Consider the following 18,001-nt stretch of genomic DNA (forward strand, 5'->3'; position numbering starts at 1 on the left):
GCTTTTCTGAGAAAACACCAGGAATTACCTCTCCGAAGTTTTGCTTAAATGACACATGGCGATAAACAGTAGCTTTCTGAGAAAACACCAGGAATTACCTCTCCGAAGTTTTGCTTAAATGACACATGGCGATAAACAGTAGCTTTCTGAGAAAACATCAGGAATTACCTCTCCGAAGTTTTGCTTAAATGACACATGAGAATTGTTTGATGTTTGAGCACTGGATATTGTCCCTGTGGAGGAGAAGTGTTAGTTTTACAAGTTTTTGGTTAAACTGCACTATTCTAAATGTTTTAAGAAGTAAATCGATACCTATACCTAAGACATAGAACTTTGTGGGCATTTCGTACTAGGTTGCAACCAGATACAAACATTTCTCATGCATATATTATCACATTAAACATCGAGTCCGAGTCCGAGAGCAAGGCGACAAAACCTGACATGTCACTGGACTTACATTACACGGTCGCACAAAAAGATGGAAATTGTAACTCACATGTTTGACAACTTTCATAAGTACTTTTGTTGATATTTTTTATTCCTATATTTAATTTATTTAAGATTTGTTTGAAACAGTTCTTTTTTCATATTTGACAGTTTAGATGCAGACCCTGCATGTGTCCAATAAATGTTTATTCAATAAAATTGCATAGTTTAAAAATATCAATAAAATATGGTGAATTGATATGAAATATGTGTTTCCAGACAGTGTGAAATTGATAGATTTAATAATGAATCATATGACAGGTAGGTTACTAAGAATATATAATGTTTAACATGACTACCTGTGAGTCTATGGTGCCCAGCGACTTGCCTGGTGTTGAAAGAGATAAACAACAAACATAAACAACTTTTTATCAGATATATATGACCATTTCAGAAATTGTTTACGCCTCTTAAAGTCTCTTTCGAGATAACTCTACATTATATTGGGGTAGACAATTGGAACCGAACACCTGTCAGGTAGACTCCCCTGCAATGTGTTGCCAGCTTGATTGAAAATTTGATCCAAAAATCTGACCAATCTCCTCATCTGGTTCGTAGCAGGATGCTACTTCCCTCACAACACTTGCTGCACAATGTTTAGTATAGGCAGAGTGTTCCTCTGTATCAGGTGGATCCAATAAAGCTCCACAACTTGGCAGAGAGAGACTGAGTCTAGATTTACCATCTCTGTTTGTTTTTGTATGTTCTGGAAGCAACCCGAAACAACCTGTTTATCTCCTAATCTACTCAGTCTGTGTAGAGGCCTACTGCATAGATCATCAGGGTCTAGATACATACCAAATAACTCTCACTCAGTACTACTTACAATGCTGTTCTATTGGGTCTAGTGAACATGACAAACCCAGTACTTTTCAAACACTTAGACCACCTTATGTTTGGATATGGTCAAAAACATCTAATTGTAACTGAAAGTTTTGTTGGTATTACAGCAGACTCAAGTCAATACATCATATTGTTAAATTTTGCACGGTAATCAGGGTGACTACTTGCACTTTGTACAAGCTTGACATGGAAGTCCCATCAATTAATCATATTTCTTAATCCTGTCATGTTAAAGAAAAAGCATTATTTCAAAATGTCATTGAGACAAATGACAGATGCACCATTGAAAAGAGAAACAAATCAAACATGTTTCACTATCAAAATCAATACAAAAATACAAAATTGATGACAATCAAATATAACCAGTTTCCCATCTCTTGTAACCCACCTGCCAACAATCACCATATATTATCACTACATTAGCCACCTGCTATCACCATCTGCCAACAATCACCATATATTATCACTATATTAGCAACCTGTTTTAACCCACCTGCCAACAATCACCATATATTATCACCATATCACCTGCTATCACCATCTGCCAACAATCACCATATATTATCACTAATTACCCATCTTCCATAATCCACCAGCCAACAATCACCATATATTACCACCCTCTTTTATCCATCTGCAAACAGTCACCATATATTAACACCAATTACCCATCTTCCATAATCCTTCAGCCACCAATCACCATATATTACCACCATATTAGCCACCCTCTTTTATCCATCTGCCAACAATCACCATATATAATCACCATATTAGCCACCTGCTATTATCCATCTGCCAACAATCACTATATATTACCACCATATTACCATCCTCTTTTATCCATCTGCAAACAGTCACCATATATTAACACCAATTACCCATCTTCCATAATCCTTCAGCTAACAATCACCATATATTACCACCATATTAGCCACCCTCTTTTATCCATCTGCCAACAATCGCCATACATTATCACCATATTAGCTACCAGCTATTACCCACCTGCCAACAATCACTATATATTATCACCATTCTAGCCACCAGCCAACAATCACCATCTATTATCACCACATTAACCACCTGCTATTATCCATCTGCCAACAATCACCATCTATTATCACCACATTAGCCACTTGCTTTTATCCACCTGCCAACAATCACCATATATTATCACCATTCTAGCCACCAGCCAACAATCACCATCTATTATCACCATATTAGCCACCTGCTATTATCCATCTGCCAACAATCACCATCTATTATCACCACATTAGCCACTTGCTTTTATCCACCTGCCAACAATCACCATCTATTATCACCACATTAGCCACTTGCTATTATCCATCTGCCAACAATCACCATATATTATCACCATTCTAGCCACCAGCCAACAATCACCATATACTATCACCACATTAGCCACCTGCTATTATCCATCTGCCAACAATCACCATGCATTATCACCATTCTAGCCACCAGCCAACAATCACCATATATTATAACCACATTAGCCACCTGCTATTATCCATCTACCAACAATCACCATCTATTATCACCACATTAGCCACCTGCTATTACCCACTCTGTCAAACTGTTAAATTCAACATATTCCTGGAGAGGCCCTGCTCCACCCTTGAAAGAACAAGTCTGCATTCCCTGCCATATTTCAACATGTTCAGTCTCCCTGCTGATGGAACAACAGCAGACATATCCCACAGTGGGAAATACCACCACCATAGCTACACATGCCATGCAAATTAAATGGTCTGATCACGGCTTTTCAATATTCCTGCAGTAGCAAAATCAATAGATGGTGGTATGGCTTGCTCTCTGTGTACACATCAATGTAACCAATCTCTCCCTGCATGGTTCCTGGGGGGTGGGCAACTATATGTGGATAGACTTCAGTGGTGATGGAGAATGCTTGGGGAGCCAGGCAATAGATAATGGCAGGCCGTGGTCTCTGTACACTGACATACTTGGGGAGTTGGGCAATGGTTTCCACTCCAGAGTTGTCATGAAAGCTGTGTTATTCCTGCTAGTCTGACAGAGCATACTTCATGTGAGTAGTTTACGCAGCATATTGATGCACTTGGGGCTTTGGGTAATGAGGGCTTTTGTTGCAGTGCTAATCCATGGGATTGTTTGGAAATGATACGCTATTGCTGCCTCTGTGTGTGTCAACATTGTTTTACAATGATGGAATGTCATTAGAACATGAATGCATTTCCAAGGTTTCAGATCAGTGTATATTAAAGACATTGTCTTCTCCTAAAAAAATGTACCGTATAACACCATATCTAAAACGACCCCTTGAATAAATCTTCAAAGTCGATGCTCATTTGAGGATCCTAGCTATACAGCTACATCATCATCACCTAAAATCACTATATTTGCATCAAAAACATATTTGACTTCCTTGATGTTTTGTATGATGCTTGGTCACGTAGAATTCCTGCACAAATTGCCATTTTGTTCCTTGACATGGTGTGACACGAAATTGGTGACAGTAAACAAATCCGTTCATTAAAGTCCTGAAGTAAATGATACGAAGAGAGTCTATTCCCTGTAATATAATCATCAATTATCTCAATTTCGATTTACTGGGCTTATGTTTGTTAAACTATGAGTGTGTTTATTCAACAGTCTTCAGTACACACCTGTTCCAACACATGTTAATATTTGAAACACAAAGGGAACTGATGTGATGTCAACCAGGTAGACATCACGAGTTAGATCACATGACCAAATGATCAGGGACTTCATAAGTTACGAAAATTTCATTTCATTTTTGGTCACAATTTTTGCTACTTCATAGTTTATTTCAATACAGCAATGTAAGTAGATATGTATGCATTTAAATGCAATGATGATTTAAATGAAAAGTACTTATTTAATTAACTTTGTCAAATTGTTACAGAAAATGTAACAGTAGTACTGACAGAGTCTCTTGAAGTGAACTGTAGCTCATCCTATCCTCCGCTGTTTCACAGTCATTGAGTGAAATTGTATTTCAACCGACTGGGTGAGTGAGTGAGTTTAGTTTCACGCCGCACTCAGCAATATTTCAACCAACTGACCATTGGTTTGTCTGGTATAGACTTGCTACATATCAACTGATGTGACACAGCTGAAGTGGCCCTGAACAATCTTCTATCACACACATTCTCTTGATAGAAAACTTTGATTGACACTAGAGCATGAACAATGGCAGTTTTTTATCTGCAGGCTCCTTCATCAGAGATGCATGGTCATTCGTTTACCAAGGACATCTACTCATTCATCTACATACAAAACACAGGTAACCAGGCGATCTGATCATACACTCATGGATGTCACTCATGACAGATACATAAATACCCAACTGTCAAAAGTACAATATTACAAGATGTTTTTGATTGTGAGGGCATAAATAAGTCTTTCAAATTTCAGTTCACTTTTAGACCAGCCATTAAAGATGCCTGCACCAGATTTAGTTAATATTGTGTTAAGATGGGATTAGTACACCCATGTTTTGCAGTGTTCAAAATGAAGTTGAGTACTGGGGTCTGGCTTTAGAATTGGAATGAATGACAGATACCCCATACATATTTAACATTTTACATTTTGATTTATATAACATCACCTTGATCTTCATGCTTAACTTAAAACTTGTCTCATTCATTAGCAGTAGCTGGGGGGTTTCAAAAACTGTACCATATTGTTAAACCATCTTCAAACAAATTCGGATATTTTCAAGAAGACAATATGAACAGTTTTCCTTGTTGACAGGGTCCAGTATCACATGGCCACAAATATGATAACCTTGAACTAGGTCAGTAAATTCTGTCCAACTACCATTAGTAACTGGCTGAATGTCCTGCTGACACGAGAGCAGTGTAAATCAACAATGTTAATACGCTGCCTTTAACACTGCATCTCTACCAAACCCTTGCTGAAAGTCTCGTTAATAGCTAATCGGTTACCATCAATTGCCTTGTCTGAGCAATTTACTGCCCAGAAAATTGACCCAAGGCTAAGATGCATAACACACTGCACTGGAAATGACATTATGGGGATATTGAACTTTCCCCATTGTCTTCAAAAACACTTAAGAGTGACAGCATCTCATCAGTCTAGGGCCAATAAGCTTGTATTGTGTCACAGAGCCCTGACAAGACACAGGATCCATTCCAAGGCCTATATACAGGACCAAGATGATGAACCATAGTCTCAGTCAATTTGCTTACATTAAGGGCATTCAATGAAAACCTGAATTCAGGGATATTAAAGGCATGCCCATTTTATCTTTGCCTGTACAACCCATCTGCCTGACTGAGACCTGCACCGTTTTTAGAGAGATTTAAGGAAATGAAATATACCTGCACCTGACATAACTTTAGGCCATGACCTTATTGCACCAGACAAAAACAGGTTGCTTGATGTAAAATTAATCAGAACATCATTATAACAAAATTATTCTGTTCTCAAGCTGACCATGAAAATTTGAACATGCACTGGGTGCAAGATGGCATAAATATGGTTGCATTCTGCAGCTTCAGTTTGCAGGCAACACTATTGCTTTGACAATGCTCCATATTATTATATGTGGCATGGCGTGGCATGGTAGTGTGTGTGTGGCATGGCAAGAGGAGAAAAGTGATGGTAATACATAAAGAGGGAGAGGGAGGAAGGAGATGTGGCTCTGGTCCTTGAAGTTTGGACCTTTTACATTTGAATCAAGAGGCCCCTCAAATGTTGAACTTCTAACATCAGGGTTATTACCTGTACCTTTAAAGGGCCACGTTCCTTGTATGTTTCAATTTATATAACACTACTAACAGCATGTTTCAACAGAACTGAACACCATTTCCCCAATGATGTAGCAGGGGTGGAAATAACCCATTGCCCGAGGTCCGAGTCCAGTGTTTTTTTCTGTCGGGCAACCAAATTTGTATATCACACTGTAACGGTGTTCAGTTGACTTTCCAATGTTAATTATGTTGTTTATTTTAAAAAGTCAACAAGAAACAGCCGGTATAGTGGAAAAGTTATCAGGGCAAGTGATTTTACATGTGCCACTGTTCCAGAGTACACTAGCAATTTAAAGTTATTTCCACCCCTATGTAGAGGTGGTCCACGCATTTCATTGACAGCCACTGTTTAACAGATCACATTAGGTGTAACCATGAGTTCTGACAATGTGTATTATGAGTCTAGCTGCTACCCTGGGACATCTGTGTTACATCAACAAGTCAACTCATCCTCTGGGATTTAGAAAAGTGAAAATTATTAACACAAAGGAACATCTCAAAGATTCCAATTATATCGCTACAGCTGAGTCTAGGTTTACGCCACTTTTGGAAAACTTCCAGAAACATGTCAGGGGACCCTGAATTGGGCTAAACACATTTGTAGCCTTGAAGGAAATAGTACCCAAGCTTCTAATGTCACAAGCAAACACTGTCACAAGGCTGCCCGACTATTCCTCCAACACTGATATGATGTCATCCACATCCCAATCATACCAAGGGACCATGAAACTGACTCAAGTTCCACAACTCCTCCTGCTCTACAAGGTAGAATCTTCAAGACATTTTTATTCATCAACCATGATGTATGAGGCTATTTTAGTAGCAAAATGTGAAATCTGGAAAATTATTTGACAAAAACCATTTTAGATTTGTTAACTCCATGGCTTATACCTGTTTCCTAACACATTAGTCATTTCAGGTCAAGTTTCAACCTCATCAAGCTGATAAATAGAAAGACATATACAGAGTCTAAGAAAGCCTCTACCCAATGACCCTGAAAACATCAAAGGTTTCCTGTCCTCTTCCCCTGAAACCAATCTCAGCTGAAAGTTTCATTAACCGCATTACACCAGCAATGCCACTGTTGGCGCATTACACGGGCCATGTATGATGGCATCGATCACAAACCCAACCCAGCAAGAAATGAAAGGAAGTCTTTAAAAAGACTGATGATATTTCTACAGGGTTTCAGTCAACAGTGGCAGTTATGGCAGTTTGGAGGGTGAGTGGCCGAACCAAACCAAACTCAAGGTCGGGATGGTATGCAAACACTGACAAATGAACAGAGGTCAAGGTCACACATACATCAGTCACAAAAAGAAAAGAGAACTTGAAGGTCAGGGCACTGTAAATCATATTGTCCTGAAGACGCTTTTCCAAAAATCTATTGAGACAGAAGACAGAGTGCAAAATGAGGAAAATAGTTAGTGAAAATTGAAAAACATTCATGATCGAGCACATTTTGGCCTTAAGACCATGCTTCAAGAAACATACAAGCTGATGACAATGCTTACTTGTTATTTTTATGCATAACTTACTCTTGCTATTTTTTTATGACATGGCTTAAAGTTAGAGCATGTTACATCTTAGATACTGCTGCACCAAATGCTTCCCTCTTTCATCGCGGATGTTGGTTACTATGAGCAGGACTATTTCATGCATACTTCCTGCAACCAGGAGTTGATACAGAAGGAACCCAGGTCATGGTCATGAGCATGTCATGTTTCACTAAACATTTCTGACCTACCATGGTTGACTTACAGTGTACAGATAGCAGAAAATGTGAGTTAAAATGTGGTCCTTTTGTTAAGAATTTTAGGGAAAGACTAGTCATGACAAACAACAGATGTATTTTAAAACCAAAACAAACAACATAATTAAAACACAATTATCACTTATTCATGACATGTAATATACATTGCTGATGCCCTACCACCCACACATCTCTGAATCCAGTAGTGAAGTTATGGAACACAAACACCTGTCATAAACAGGTAAATTCTCAAATTCAGACATGAGTAATGAGACCTATTGAGCATATTAACACTCAGTCAGTCCCCATATCAGCAAGAATAGGTGTAATTGGTGGCCACATGGATCTTTGTTGACCGTATTATGTAGGACTCAACACTGCAGCTTATGAAGTGGACACTAATTTGGTCACACACTCTACCTGAAGTTTGGCTGATTATCAAACCAGTAACCACAAAGCTCCTCTGACGTTTGGTGAAGAGAAAAATGGTTTATTTATCCCCTGAAATTCTATACAGATTATTTAATTTACAACAATTACAACACAAATGACATTTTAGGGACATGTCCATTGTTGCTCTAACAGACCAGTCTAAAACACTATTGATGTTGTATGTGTCCATGGAGAGTGATGGTGTTAAGTTGTGCTGATCCATGACGTGCAGTTCACAAATTGTGGCCAAGGTCATCATGACCTGACTTTCCCCATTTCCTCCATAAACACGTATTCATTATCACATGTTCATGAACCTGCCACTTCATTTACATTGATTAACACAGTGTTAGCCTATCAGCAAGATACACCACAAACACTCCGACAGAAAGTGAAAGCATTACAAGGATACTCATCTGAAAGCACTCAGTATTTCCGATGTGAAAGTAAACACGACTCCCAATCAAACCCCTATCCCGGAACAAGTGTAGTAAAAAGACGGCCAGATAGCAAGGATTTATCTAAACTTGTTCAGATTTCTGTCCACGTTTTCAGCAGACGTCTAAAAAGACCAAACAGTAGATGGAAAAAATTCCCAATTTAGAATTCAGACTTGCCCTATTCATGGTCATTACATCAGTATCGTTCAAACTAACAGTATAGCTTTGTGACCTGTTTTGCATATAACAGGACCAATATAATGAATGCAGAATTATCGAATTATACACAATGCTGTAAGTCTAAATTTTAAATAATAAAGAATTTTCTTCAAAATTTCAACAAATAAACCAAAATATATTTTTAGTTCGGAGACCTATATAAACCCAAGATAGATATTCAACATGCAAAGTTTTGATCCCAGATTGAGGAAAAGCAATCAAACATCCTGATTAGGTTTCCACTGCAATTACAAGACTACCGGGTTCTATTAACCATATCTTGTTTTTACTGTCAGATTCAACTTTCCTGTATATTTTTAATTGCTTATACATTTTTCACACCCTCTTTTCGAACATAATTCTATTTTGACAAGTCCACACAAATTATCTGCTACAGCTATTGTCCACCAGATATTGGTGAAAGTGGCAGTTCACAAGGAGATAGCACACACAGTATTTTCATGGTCATTGCTTCATGATATCCAAACAAATATGGCATCGCACTTGTTTAACTAGTCAAAATTAACAGATTGTAAGACTAACATTACATCATGAACAGGTTATCACAAGAGTGTGTTTTGTAATGGTAAGTCTGAGGAACACAAGCTCATGTCTTCCTACTACAGGGTATTTACTGTTATAAACATCCCCATGGCAACCTCTCTTTATCCAGAAATCCAATGTCAAGGAGAATCAATTTGATTTGCTTTCCTGAAGTGGGGATTAAATGCTACTTTACACCTAAGTCTAGGTGTACAAACAGTTTACTTGAGACAACTTAGCTTAAATCTAGCAAATGTTTTCAAGTAATAGTCATACATAATCACAACACAAGATTTATCTACCATGACAATCTTTTTTTGGTAGATGACTGACTGACTGACTGACTGAGTTTGGTTTTACGCCGCTTTTAGCAATATTCCAGCAACATCACGGCGGGGGACACCAGAAATGGGCTTCACACATTGTTCCCATGTGGGGATTCGAACCCGGGTCTTTGGCGTGACGAGCCAACGCTTTAACCACTAGGCTACCCCACCTCCCCTTTTGGGTAGATGACTTACAGGAATGTGACACTGATTTAAATAGCACTTAAACAGTTATTTGAATAGTGTGATTAATGCAGGAAGATATCCACACAAAGGTGCAGCTGGTAGTGTTCAGTGAAAATCTAAGATCATGGGTAAAGTCCTGCCAGATGATAGTCAGGATGATTGCAGCAGATTCTGCTACAGCTACAGGACACAACTCTTCACTGCATTTCAGGAGCTCATTAAACCACTGGGCAACAGATGACCCTGACCCTTCCCAACCTAGCCGTACCACCAAGTCAGTCCTGGACCAATCCAACGTCCAAACCCACCACTACCACATATCTCCAAATTGATATTCCATTGGGAAATAACTCCACACAAAACAAGTTGCTTTAGCCTCTACAGTATATATCATTGTCCTAAAAACTCAAGTTTCATATATAAAGTAATGAGCATTCAGCCAAGAGGATCAATATGTATGTACTGACCTTCAAGTCATACTTTTTGTGTATTCCTAGTCTGGGGCTGAAGATGTTCCTCATGACCACCATGTAGGTCTCGACGTCGTTCACCGTCAGGCGGTACATACCCAGGTACTGCGGTAACAGGGTCTGGGCATGCTTCTCCACAATATACTGAAACAAAGACCAAGTTGTGACATGGGTTTCTATACAATAAAGACCAAGTTGTGACATGGGCTTCTATACAATAAAGACCAAGTTGTGACATGGGCTTCTATACAATAAAGACCAAGTTATGACATGGGGTTCTATATAACAACAGACATATGCATGTGTGCCAGGTAACGAGTGTGAAGGCACAAGTGTGGGTGCATATGTGTGACTGTCAGTGTGATTGTGTTGTGGCAGGTGCTTGTACTAAAGTACTGTCGGAAATAGAAAATAACTGTTTTTTCACATTTATATCTACAATTTAGGTAGTTAATATGTGAAAGTGTGAAATATCTCTTAAACTAAGTTCGGCCTAACTACAGTCTCAGTGGGAGGGAGATAGGAAATGTTAATGAAGGATTTTACTGAGGAGAGATTAGTGCAGAAATGAGCAATGCAGGTTTTTCAAAATCCGAAGCGACTTATTTGGAGCAGACCATGGCTTTATTCAAATTAGTGTTCGATGATATTGTATAACAAATGACACTTTTTGAATGTCCATTGTGAAATTAGACTTAGCTTCATTATAAACAATAGACGTAAAAAATAACAACTTTAATACTAAAACTATTAAGCATGTAGATATCATTGAGTCTCGCTATCATAAAAAGAAACAGGAAGAAGGGGTTGTCTCTAAAGCAAAACCAAAACGGGTGTTGCTGACGGCAGTTGGGGTCGGGCTGGAGGATAGGGATATTAGCTAAGATTACATATAATCAATAGAGACATATTCAATACACATGAAAAAGCATAAAATATATTTGAGATGACCCCTTGTGCCGTGGGCAGCACATGCATTTCATGCCAAGTGAGTCGACGGTCCGTTGTCATACCTGGCTGAGCGACCTAATTGCCATCTATAGTCTGATCTATTGTTTTCAGCAGCTTTTTCGAAGCTCTCTTAGCACTAAAATAGTTGTAAGCTAATTTTATTGTATGGCACTTACTACTATCTTAGGGCTAAGAGAGCTTCGAAAATCTAGGCCCTGAATATTACAGGTTGAAAACTTCTATCCACAGTCCCCTGCATTATTCAAAGTGATGGTAAAGCTATCACTAATTCCCTAGGTTCTGTAGATTGTCTGACTATACTCATGCATAGGTTCTCAGTTGATTTCCTTCATGTCTCTAGGTAGGTTTGGTATATGAAGGAAGGGTTAAGTGGAACTGTCAGTAACAACCATCTTCTGACAGCTATCAATAAAATCAATAATGGAGAGCAGCATCATTGTTAACAATTGATATTTTTACAGAAAACATTTCGATTCACACTAAGGCACAAAATTGCAACAAAAATGTAACACCCTGAATTTTACTTGTTCATTAGACTTCAGTTTCCATGCTGGTTAGTGGTGGTCCGATTAATTGAAATAATCGAAGATTGGTCGCAGTGACTGAATGACCAAGCAATCGATCATGTTTTCTCATAATCGAAAAAAAAAAATAAAAATAAAATAAATGTTTTCTCATAATCAAACACAAACAATTCTGGAACACTTGTTTTCATTAACAATATTTTTCACAAGGTTGGTTTTGTCTGTTACATTTCATAAGCACTACAAGCTCGTTTCAAGTCATATTGAATTTTATCTTAAAGACTCCAACAAATTTATGTTCCTAACATACTAGTCATCCTTTAAAGATGTGAAAGTTTGCCAAAAAAACCCAAAAGAACTACATGTTTTTCCTTATTTTTATGTGCATTAACAAATTTCATTAATGACGCTAACCAATTATTTTTGATGATTGATCGATTGTAATGAACCAATCATCCATTATGAGATTTTAACCAATTCCCAACACTAAATCTGGTATGAAGTTGATGCAGAATGTGCATCGTTGAGTATAGTGCACTCACCTGGTGATACTGTTTAAGTACATGGTGCATCTGCTCCACCTCCTCACTGACCAGTGTTTTTATAAAGAACTTCTTGTCCTGGGACATTAACATCCGAGCGCCACTTCTACCCGGTGAGTCGATGTAGTGGGGCTGTTTGGTCAGCGAACTCTGTCAACATTAAATAAATCTTAATTACAGATACAGCAAATTCAGCAGTTGTTGACTGAGGCTGCTGGACCAGAAGATGGTCTTGGGGTAAGAATAGTGGCTGGAAACACAGATATCAGACACATACATGAGGATAATGTAGCTTCTAAGATGCCTAGCGGTTAGAACAATCGAACAAAAAATACACTATCAGACAATAAAGGTATAGTTTTTTGATGACGTAACAATTGAATGACGTTATCCCGTCACTGCGCCATTCTAGCGTGCCCCCTCGTAATCGAACCATTTTACATTACGTCACAATGTAAGCGACGTCACGATGCATGTCAGTTGTCATCGCCTCGTACAGCCTCCTACAGTAAACTACTGCGTTGCATCCCGTTTCTTGGTTTGCAGTTGCTTCACTCACCTAACATCACTGGTGGAAACATTACGTTTATGTTTTCTGACTTTTTAAATGTCTCAATTCGACTCGCAAGTTTTCAGCAACACGGTAACGTTCGCAATGTTTACATTCCCACAATGCAATCGTGGAATGTCGCTAGACTACTCAGCTTCGTCTGGATGTACTGATCTAAACATACGTTGGTAGTAGAAATGCGACGTTCACATGGTTTACGTTAATCACAGATGTAATTAAAATACTTTAGAGAAGATATTTAATCTGAACGTAAACCGTCATGAAACTGTTTATCATTTGTTTTTCTGGTAACGTTCGTCTTAACGTAGGGGGGCAGACACATCAATAGAACAGCGCGCCAGTTAGCCCTGTGCGAGGATTCTTAATTTAGGTCACCGACACCGCCGTTTGTTTTCTGCCTTAAATTAATCGTAATTATCCTTAGAAAGTATTAAATTTGGCATCTTAGAAAAGAAATACAGTTCTCTACCACCATGTATAGTGTAATAAAACACACTTTCTCCCTGAACTATTATGAGGATTCGTACTTCTAATTTCACTTTATTTGATTTACTTTTTTGTTTAAAGTGAAATTCATCGGTACGTTTTCACTGCAAACAGACTATAGTCTTTGTCAGTTTGTGCTCAACTGCTTCATCTTGTTATGACTTCTGACTAAATTGCTATTAAACTGATGTATGTACCTGAAAGATCTACAACCACATTTTGAACCAAACTGATCAAAGTTGTAAAAGAATTCAAGAGAATGAGTGAGTGAGTGAATAAGTACTGGAAAAAATCAAGAGTATAGGTATAGTGCTGACAACCATGGTGAACCAAGAGTCAAAGCCACAACCATTGTGGGTTTCAGGCATGGCTGAGGGATGCAACTTTGCAAAGCAAATCATGTCACCTATAAAGACCTGGCCACCCGTGCCCCTGACATGTGGTGTTCTAACTGTTCTAACTGAAACTGTACAATACCAACTTGATGATATTCCATTACAAACAGAGTGAACTAGAAAAGTTTAAAGATGGGCACTTGTTTGATTCCATGATTGGATTTTCTAAAAAGCGAGTTTCAAAAAGCGAGTGCTGCAATTTTCTACTATAGAAAATTCAATTCCATGTTCAAGTATGTTGGCAGTGTAGTACAGAAAGCAGGGGTGGAAATAACCCATTGCCCGACACCCGAGTCCAGTGCTTTTTTCTGTCAGGCAACCAAATTTGTATATCACACTGTACTGGTGTCCAGTTGACTTTCCAATGTTAATTATGTTCTTTATGTAAAAAATCAACAAGAAAACAGCTGGTATAGTGGAAAATTATCAGGGCAAGTGATTTTACATGTGCCACTGTACCGGAGTACACTAGCAATTTTAAAGTTATTTCCACCCCTGAGAAAGTTGTAAAGAACTGGTCAGGGACAAGTAAAAGAGTGTTTAGCACCAGTGTCCTTTGTACGTCTTGAGGCAGTGACTGGCTGTATCATAATCCATATTAATTACATATATTTCAGCTTATTTATTCTTTGCAAGAAACCCTTTGCAAATATCCATTTCATGTTTTCCTTCAAGAACAGGAAGCATCTTAATGATGAGGCTGAAAGGCTCAGCAGTAAAGGTGAAACGGCTTGCAGGTGTTCTGCCCCTGGTTCACCTGCACCAGGCAATCAGGCAATCTACACCTACTGTCTCACCTGTACATATAATCAGAATCAGGAACTCTACTCCAGCTCCCTGTATATACAATCTCCCATCTCAGTCATACTTTGTTGGTGGTAGCACCAGGTACATAGCATCTTCAAGATGATGATCAAGGCATTCAGCAGAAATTTCAAATTTCCCTATAATTTCTACACTAGACTGGACTCACAAGTATTGAGGTGCACCAGCTTCAATCTGAACCAAAGCCAACATTCCTCCTGAAATCAATGCTGAGATGCAGTGCACCCTGGTAACACAAATGAAAGGCCAGTGTAGCAGACATAAACTGAACTGCCACCTTCCCTCGTGAACTCTGGTCCAAACAGTGCACCACAGCTGTGAGCAGTTCTCCAGCTTCACAACTGGGCCCCATGCCATACAGCAAACTCAGCACTAAGATCATCACAACTAACATACTGAAACAGACTTACAACAATCATAGGTCCAAAGTAGCTTTGTGTGAGGAGGCCTTGGGCAGCTCTTTAACAGTTCTTTTCTAAACTATACTTGCAGGTAAACTTGATATGTTGTCTTGTTTTGTCAAGATCTTCTGACAGGAGCAATCTAGGCTTATACTTTGTCAAAGAAGTTTATACAAATACCAATCATAATCATGTAATGAAATTGTCATTCGGGTCATAAACAACACAACCCCTGCCTGCAGAGTTTTGTTGATTGGCAGATTTGCAGGGAGGGTGAGTGAGTGACTGAGTGAGTGACTGAGTGAGTGACTGAGTGAGTGACTGACTGAGTTTGGTTTTACGCCGCTTTTAGCAATATTCCAGCAATATCACGGCGGGGGACACCAGAAATGGGCTTCACTCATTGTACCCATGTGGGGATTCGAACCCGGGTCTTCGGCGTGACGAGCCAACGCTTTAACCATTAGACTACCCCACCGCCCCAAGTGAGTGAGTGAGTCAGTCAGTCAGTCAGTCAGTCAGTGAGTCAGTGAGTGAGTCAGTGAATCAGTGAGTGTTCCTGCCCATCACTGCAACCTTTAAGGAATATATCTAAATCCATGGTAACCAGTGGCAAACAGCATACACAAAGATTCTTGCCAAACTGAACAGTGACATTCAAACATCAAGGCTGCACATTGTAACCACCTGATTCACATTTTAGTCAGCTCTCAAAACAAGCAGGAGCAGCTTATACCAAACAAATACCTTCACATAAGAATTGGTTTCTTGCGACCTATTCGAACACTGATACCCAAAGGTAAAGCTTCGTAGGCATGGACAAATGTGGGTTTACCTGGATTTGATTCCCACAGACAAGCATCGGTTGCCGGGGACCAGTTCTAGCCCCCATTCCTACACACAAAATGTGTTGTGAACTATTCCCTGCCTGTTTTCCCAGATAAACAGGGGTACCTGAGACCAGGAGAACGTACATACATATGTTCGCCCAAGTTAATTTGTTTCAGTCTTTTATCATTTTTTTCAAAATAAAATCAGGTAAGTAAGCTGTAACTGTAACAAGTGACAATAATCTCACAATAAAATGACATTAAGAGATTCATAAAAGGTTCAGCTCAGCAAATAAATTTTCACTAAGAGCACAGAATCAAAACAGTATCAAATTACATGAGGACTCACCATATACTCAAAGTCATCAATCCCAAACCGCTCTCTCAAGTTCTTGAACACAATCGGGCAGTACTCTTTCACTTTGAAGTGACTTGGCATGTTGTCTCTGAAAAACATGTCAATAACATTCATAGTCCTTTTCAGTTTGGGAATTTGGATACAACCTATTTGGCATAAAAGTAATAGAACCAGCAATGTATCAAACATTAGCAATTATCAAAGACAGCTACACATATATTGCCAATACCTTATTTTTGTTTACGTTTCTTTGTTTAGGTTGTTTGTTTTTTAACACAGCACTCAGCAATATTCCTAGCGATATAACGGTGGTCTGTAAATAATTGAAACTGGACCAGACAATCCAATGATCAACAGCATGAGCACTGATCTACACATATGAGATACGATGAAATGTGTCAACCAAGTCAGCAAGCCTGACCACCTGATTCCCTTATGTTCAGAAAATGAGATTAGGATAAGAAAATTACCACCAAGTTTTACAGTAAGGCATTATTCTGTGTTTACAGAAATGTTTCAATTAGCTTGATAAGAGAATGGGAACATTAATAAGAGAATATCCCTAAAACTTGACCGAACTTGTTCCTCCAATTGATGATGATTAACTAACATTTCTGTCTAGGATCCTTCCAAACTCCTAGTTCAAGATATAAGAAGGAGAGTACATATGATCGAATGCCACCAAAACATTTCCAAAGTATTTTCCTAGAACACATGAAAGGCAGCCAATCAAAGATGGGACTGAGAAAGAAATGTTGTTACACCAAACTGCCAATAAATAAAATTACTAAGTACCAACAAGCATGGAGAGTACAAATGTATAGATGTACATAAATACCTTTCTGTTTTAGGTTCATTGACAAAATTTAACTGTCAGTGGAGTCCTGCTCCACAGCCTTTTCACCACAAAGGACTGACTGACTGAGTTTGGTTTTCGCCGGTTTTAGCAATATTCCAGCAACATCACGGCGGGGGACACCAGAAATTGGCTTCACACATTGTGCCCATTTGGGGATTCCAACTCGGGTCTTCGGTGTGAGGAGCCAATGCTTTAACCATTAGGCTACCCCACCACCCCACACCACAAAGGAACAGTGACTGACAGTAAAGGGAGAGCATCTAGACTGTCTGGATAAAATATGAATATGCCAACACAATATCAGGCAGGTCAGACTCTGTACACAATGAAAAGACGAGATCCCAATTATACTTGGTTCTCGGGACAAGTATTTCATCCTGAGACTGAAACCAGCATCTAGGATCCCTGTTAATCTCTGACTGTTAACACAAGGGCCATGCCAATACCTGTACATGCTAGATTTACAACACTCCGCATGATTGGGCTTTCAAATTCCAATGGGTCAAATTCTTCAGGATATTTGCAAAACAATCTGTCACTACAGACCAATCAGAAACCTGACACATGTGCCCTACATCCAGACCATATGTCCTAGCTGTCATGTGGACAGTACAGCACAAGGATGGAAATTAGCAGGAAGAAGAAGAATGGCCAATGGTGGGGAAACCAACAAATTATTAGAGGAGATTATAAACACAGCTAAAATATCCAGGAGATACAGTATTTTTACCACAGTCTTCTTCCGAC

At 38.9% G+C, this 18,001-nt stretch overlaps 1 protein-coding gene across 1 annotated transcript in view; it reads right to left on the reverse strand.

Moving 5' to 3' along the window:
- The window catches only part of LOC124266257 (phosphatidylinositol 5-phosphate 4-kinase type-2 alpha-like), a 55,604-nt gene that overhangs the window by 8,861 nt on the left and 28,742 nt on the right, over positions 1–18,001 (reverse strand). Inside the window, 3 exon segments of the mRNA XM_046701071.1 lie at positions 10,489–10,635; positions 12,530–12,679; positions 16,387–16,483. Of these exon segments, the coding sequence (XP_046557027.1) occupies positions 10,489–10,635; positions 12,530–12,679; positions 16,387–16,483 (394 nt within the window).

Source organism: Haliotis rubra, unplaced genomic scaffold (genome assembly GCF_003918875.1).
Source record: "Haliotis rubra isolate DU_JTF1 unplaced genomic scaffold, ASM391887v1 Scf1241, whole genome shotgun sequence".
In the NCBI taxonomy this organism is placed as follows: domain Eukaryota; kingdom Metazoa; phylum Mollusca; class Gastropoda; order Lepetellida; family Haliotidae; genus Haliotis; species Haliotis rubra.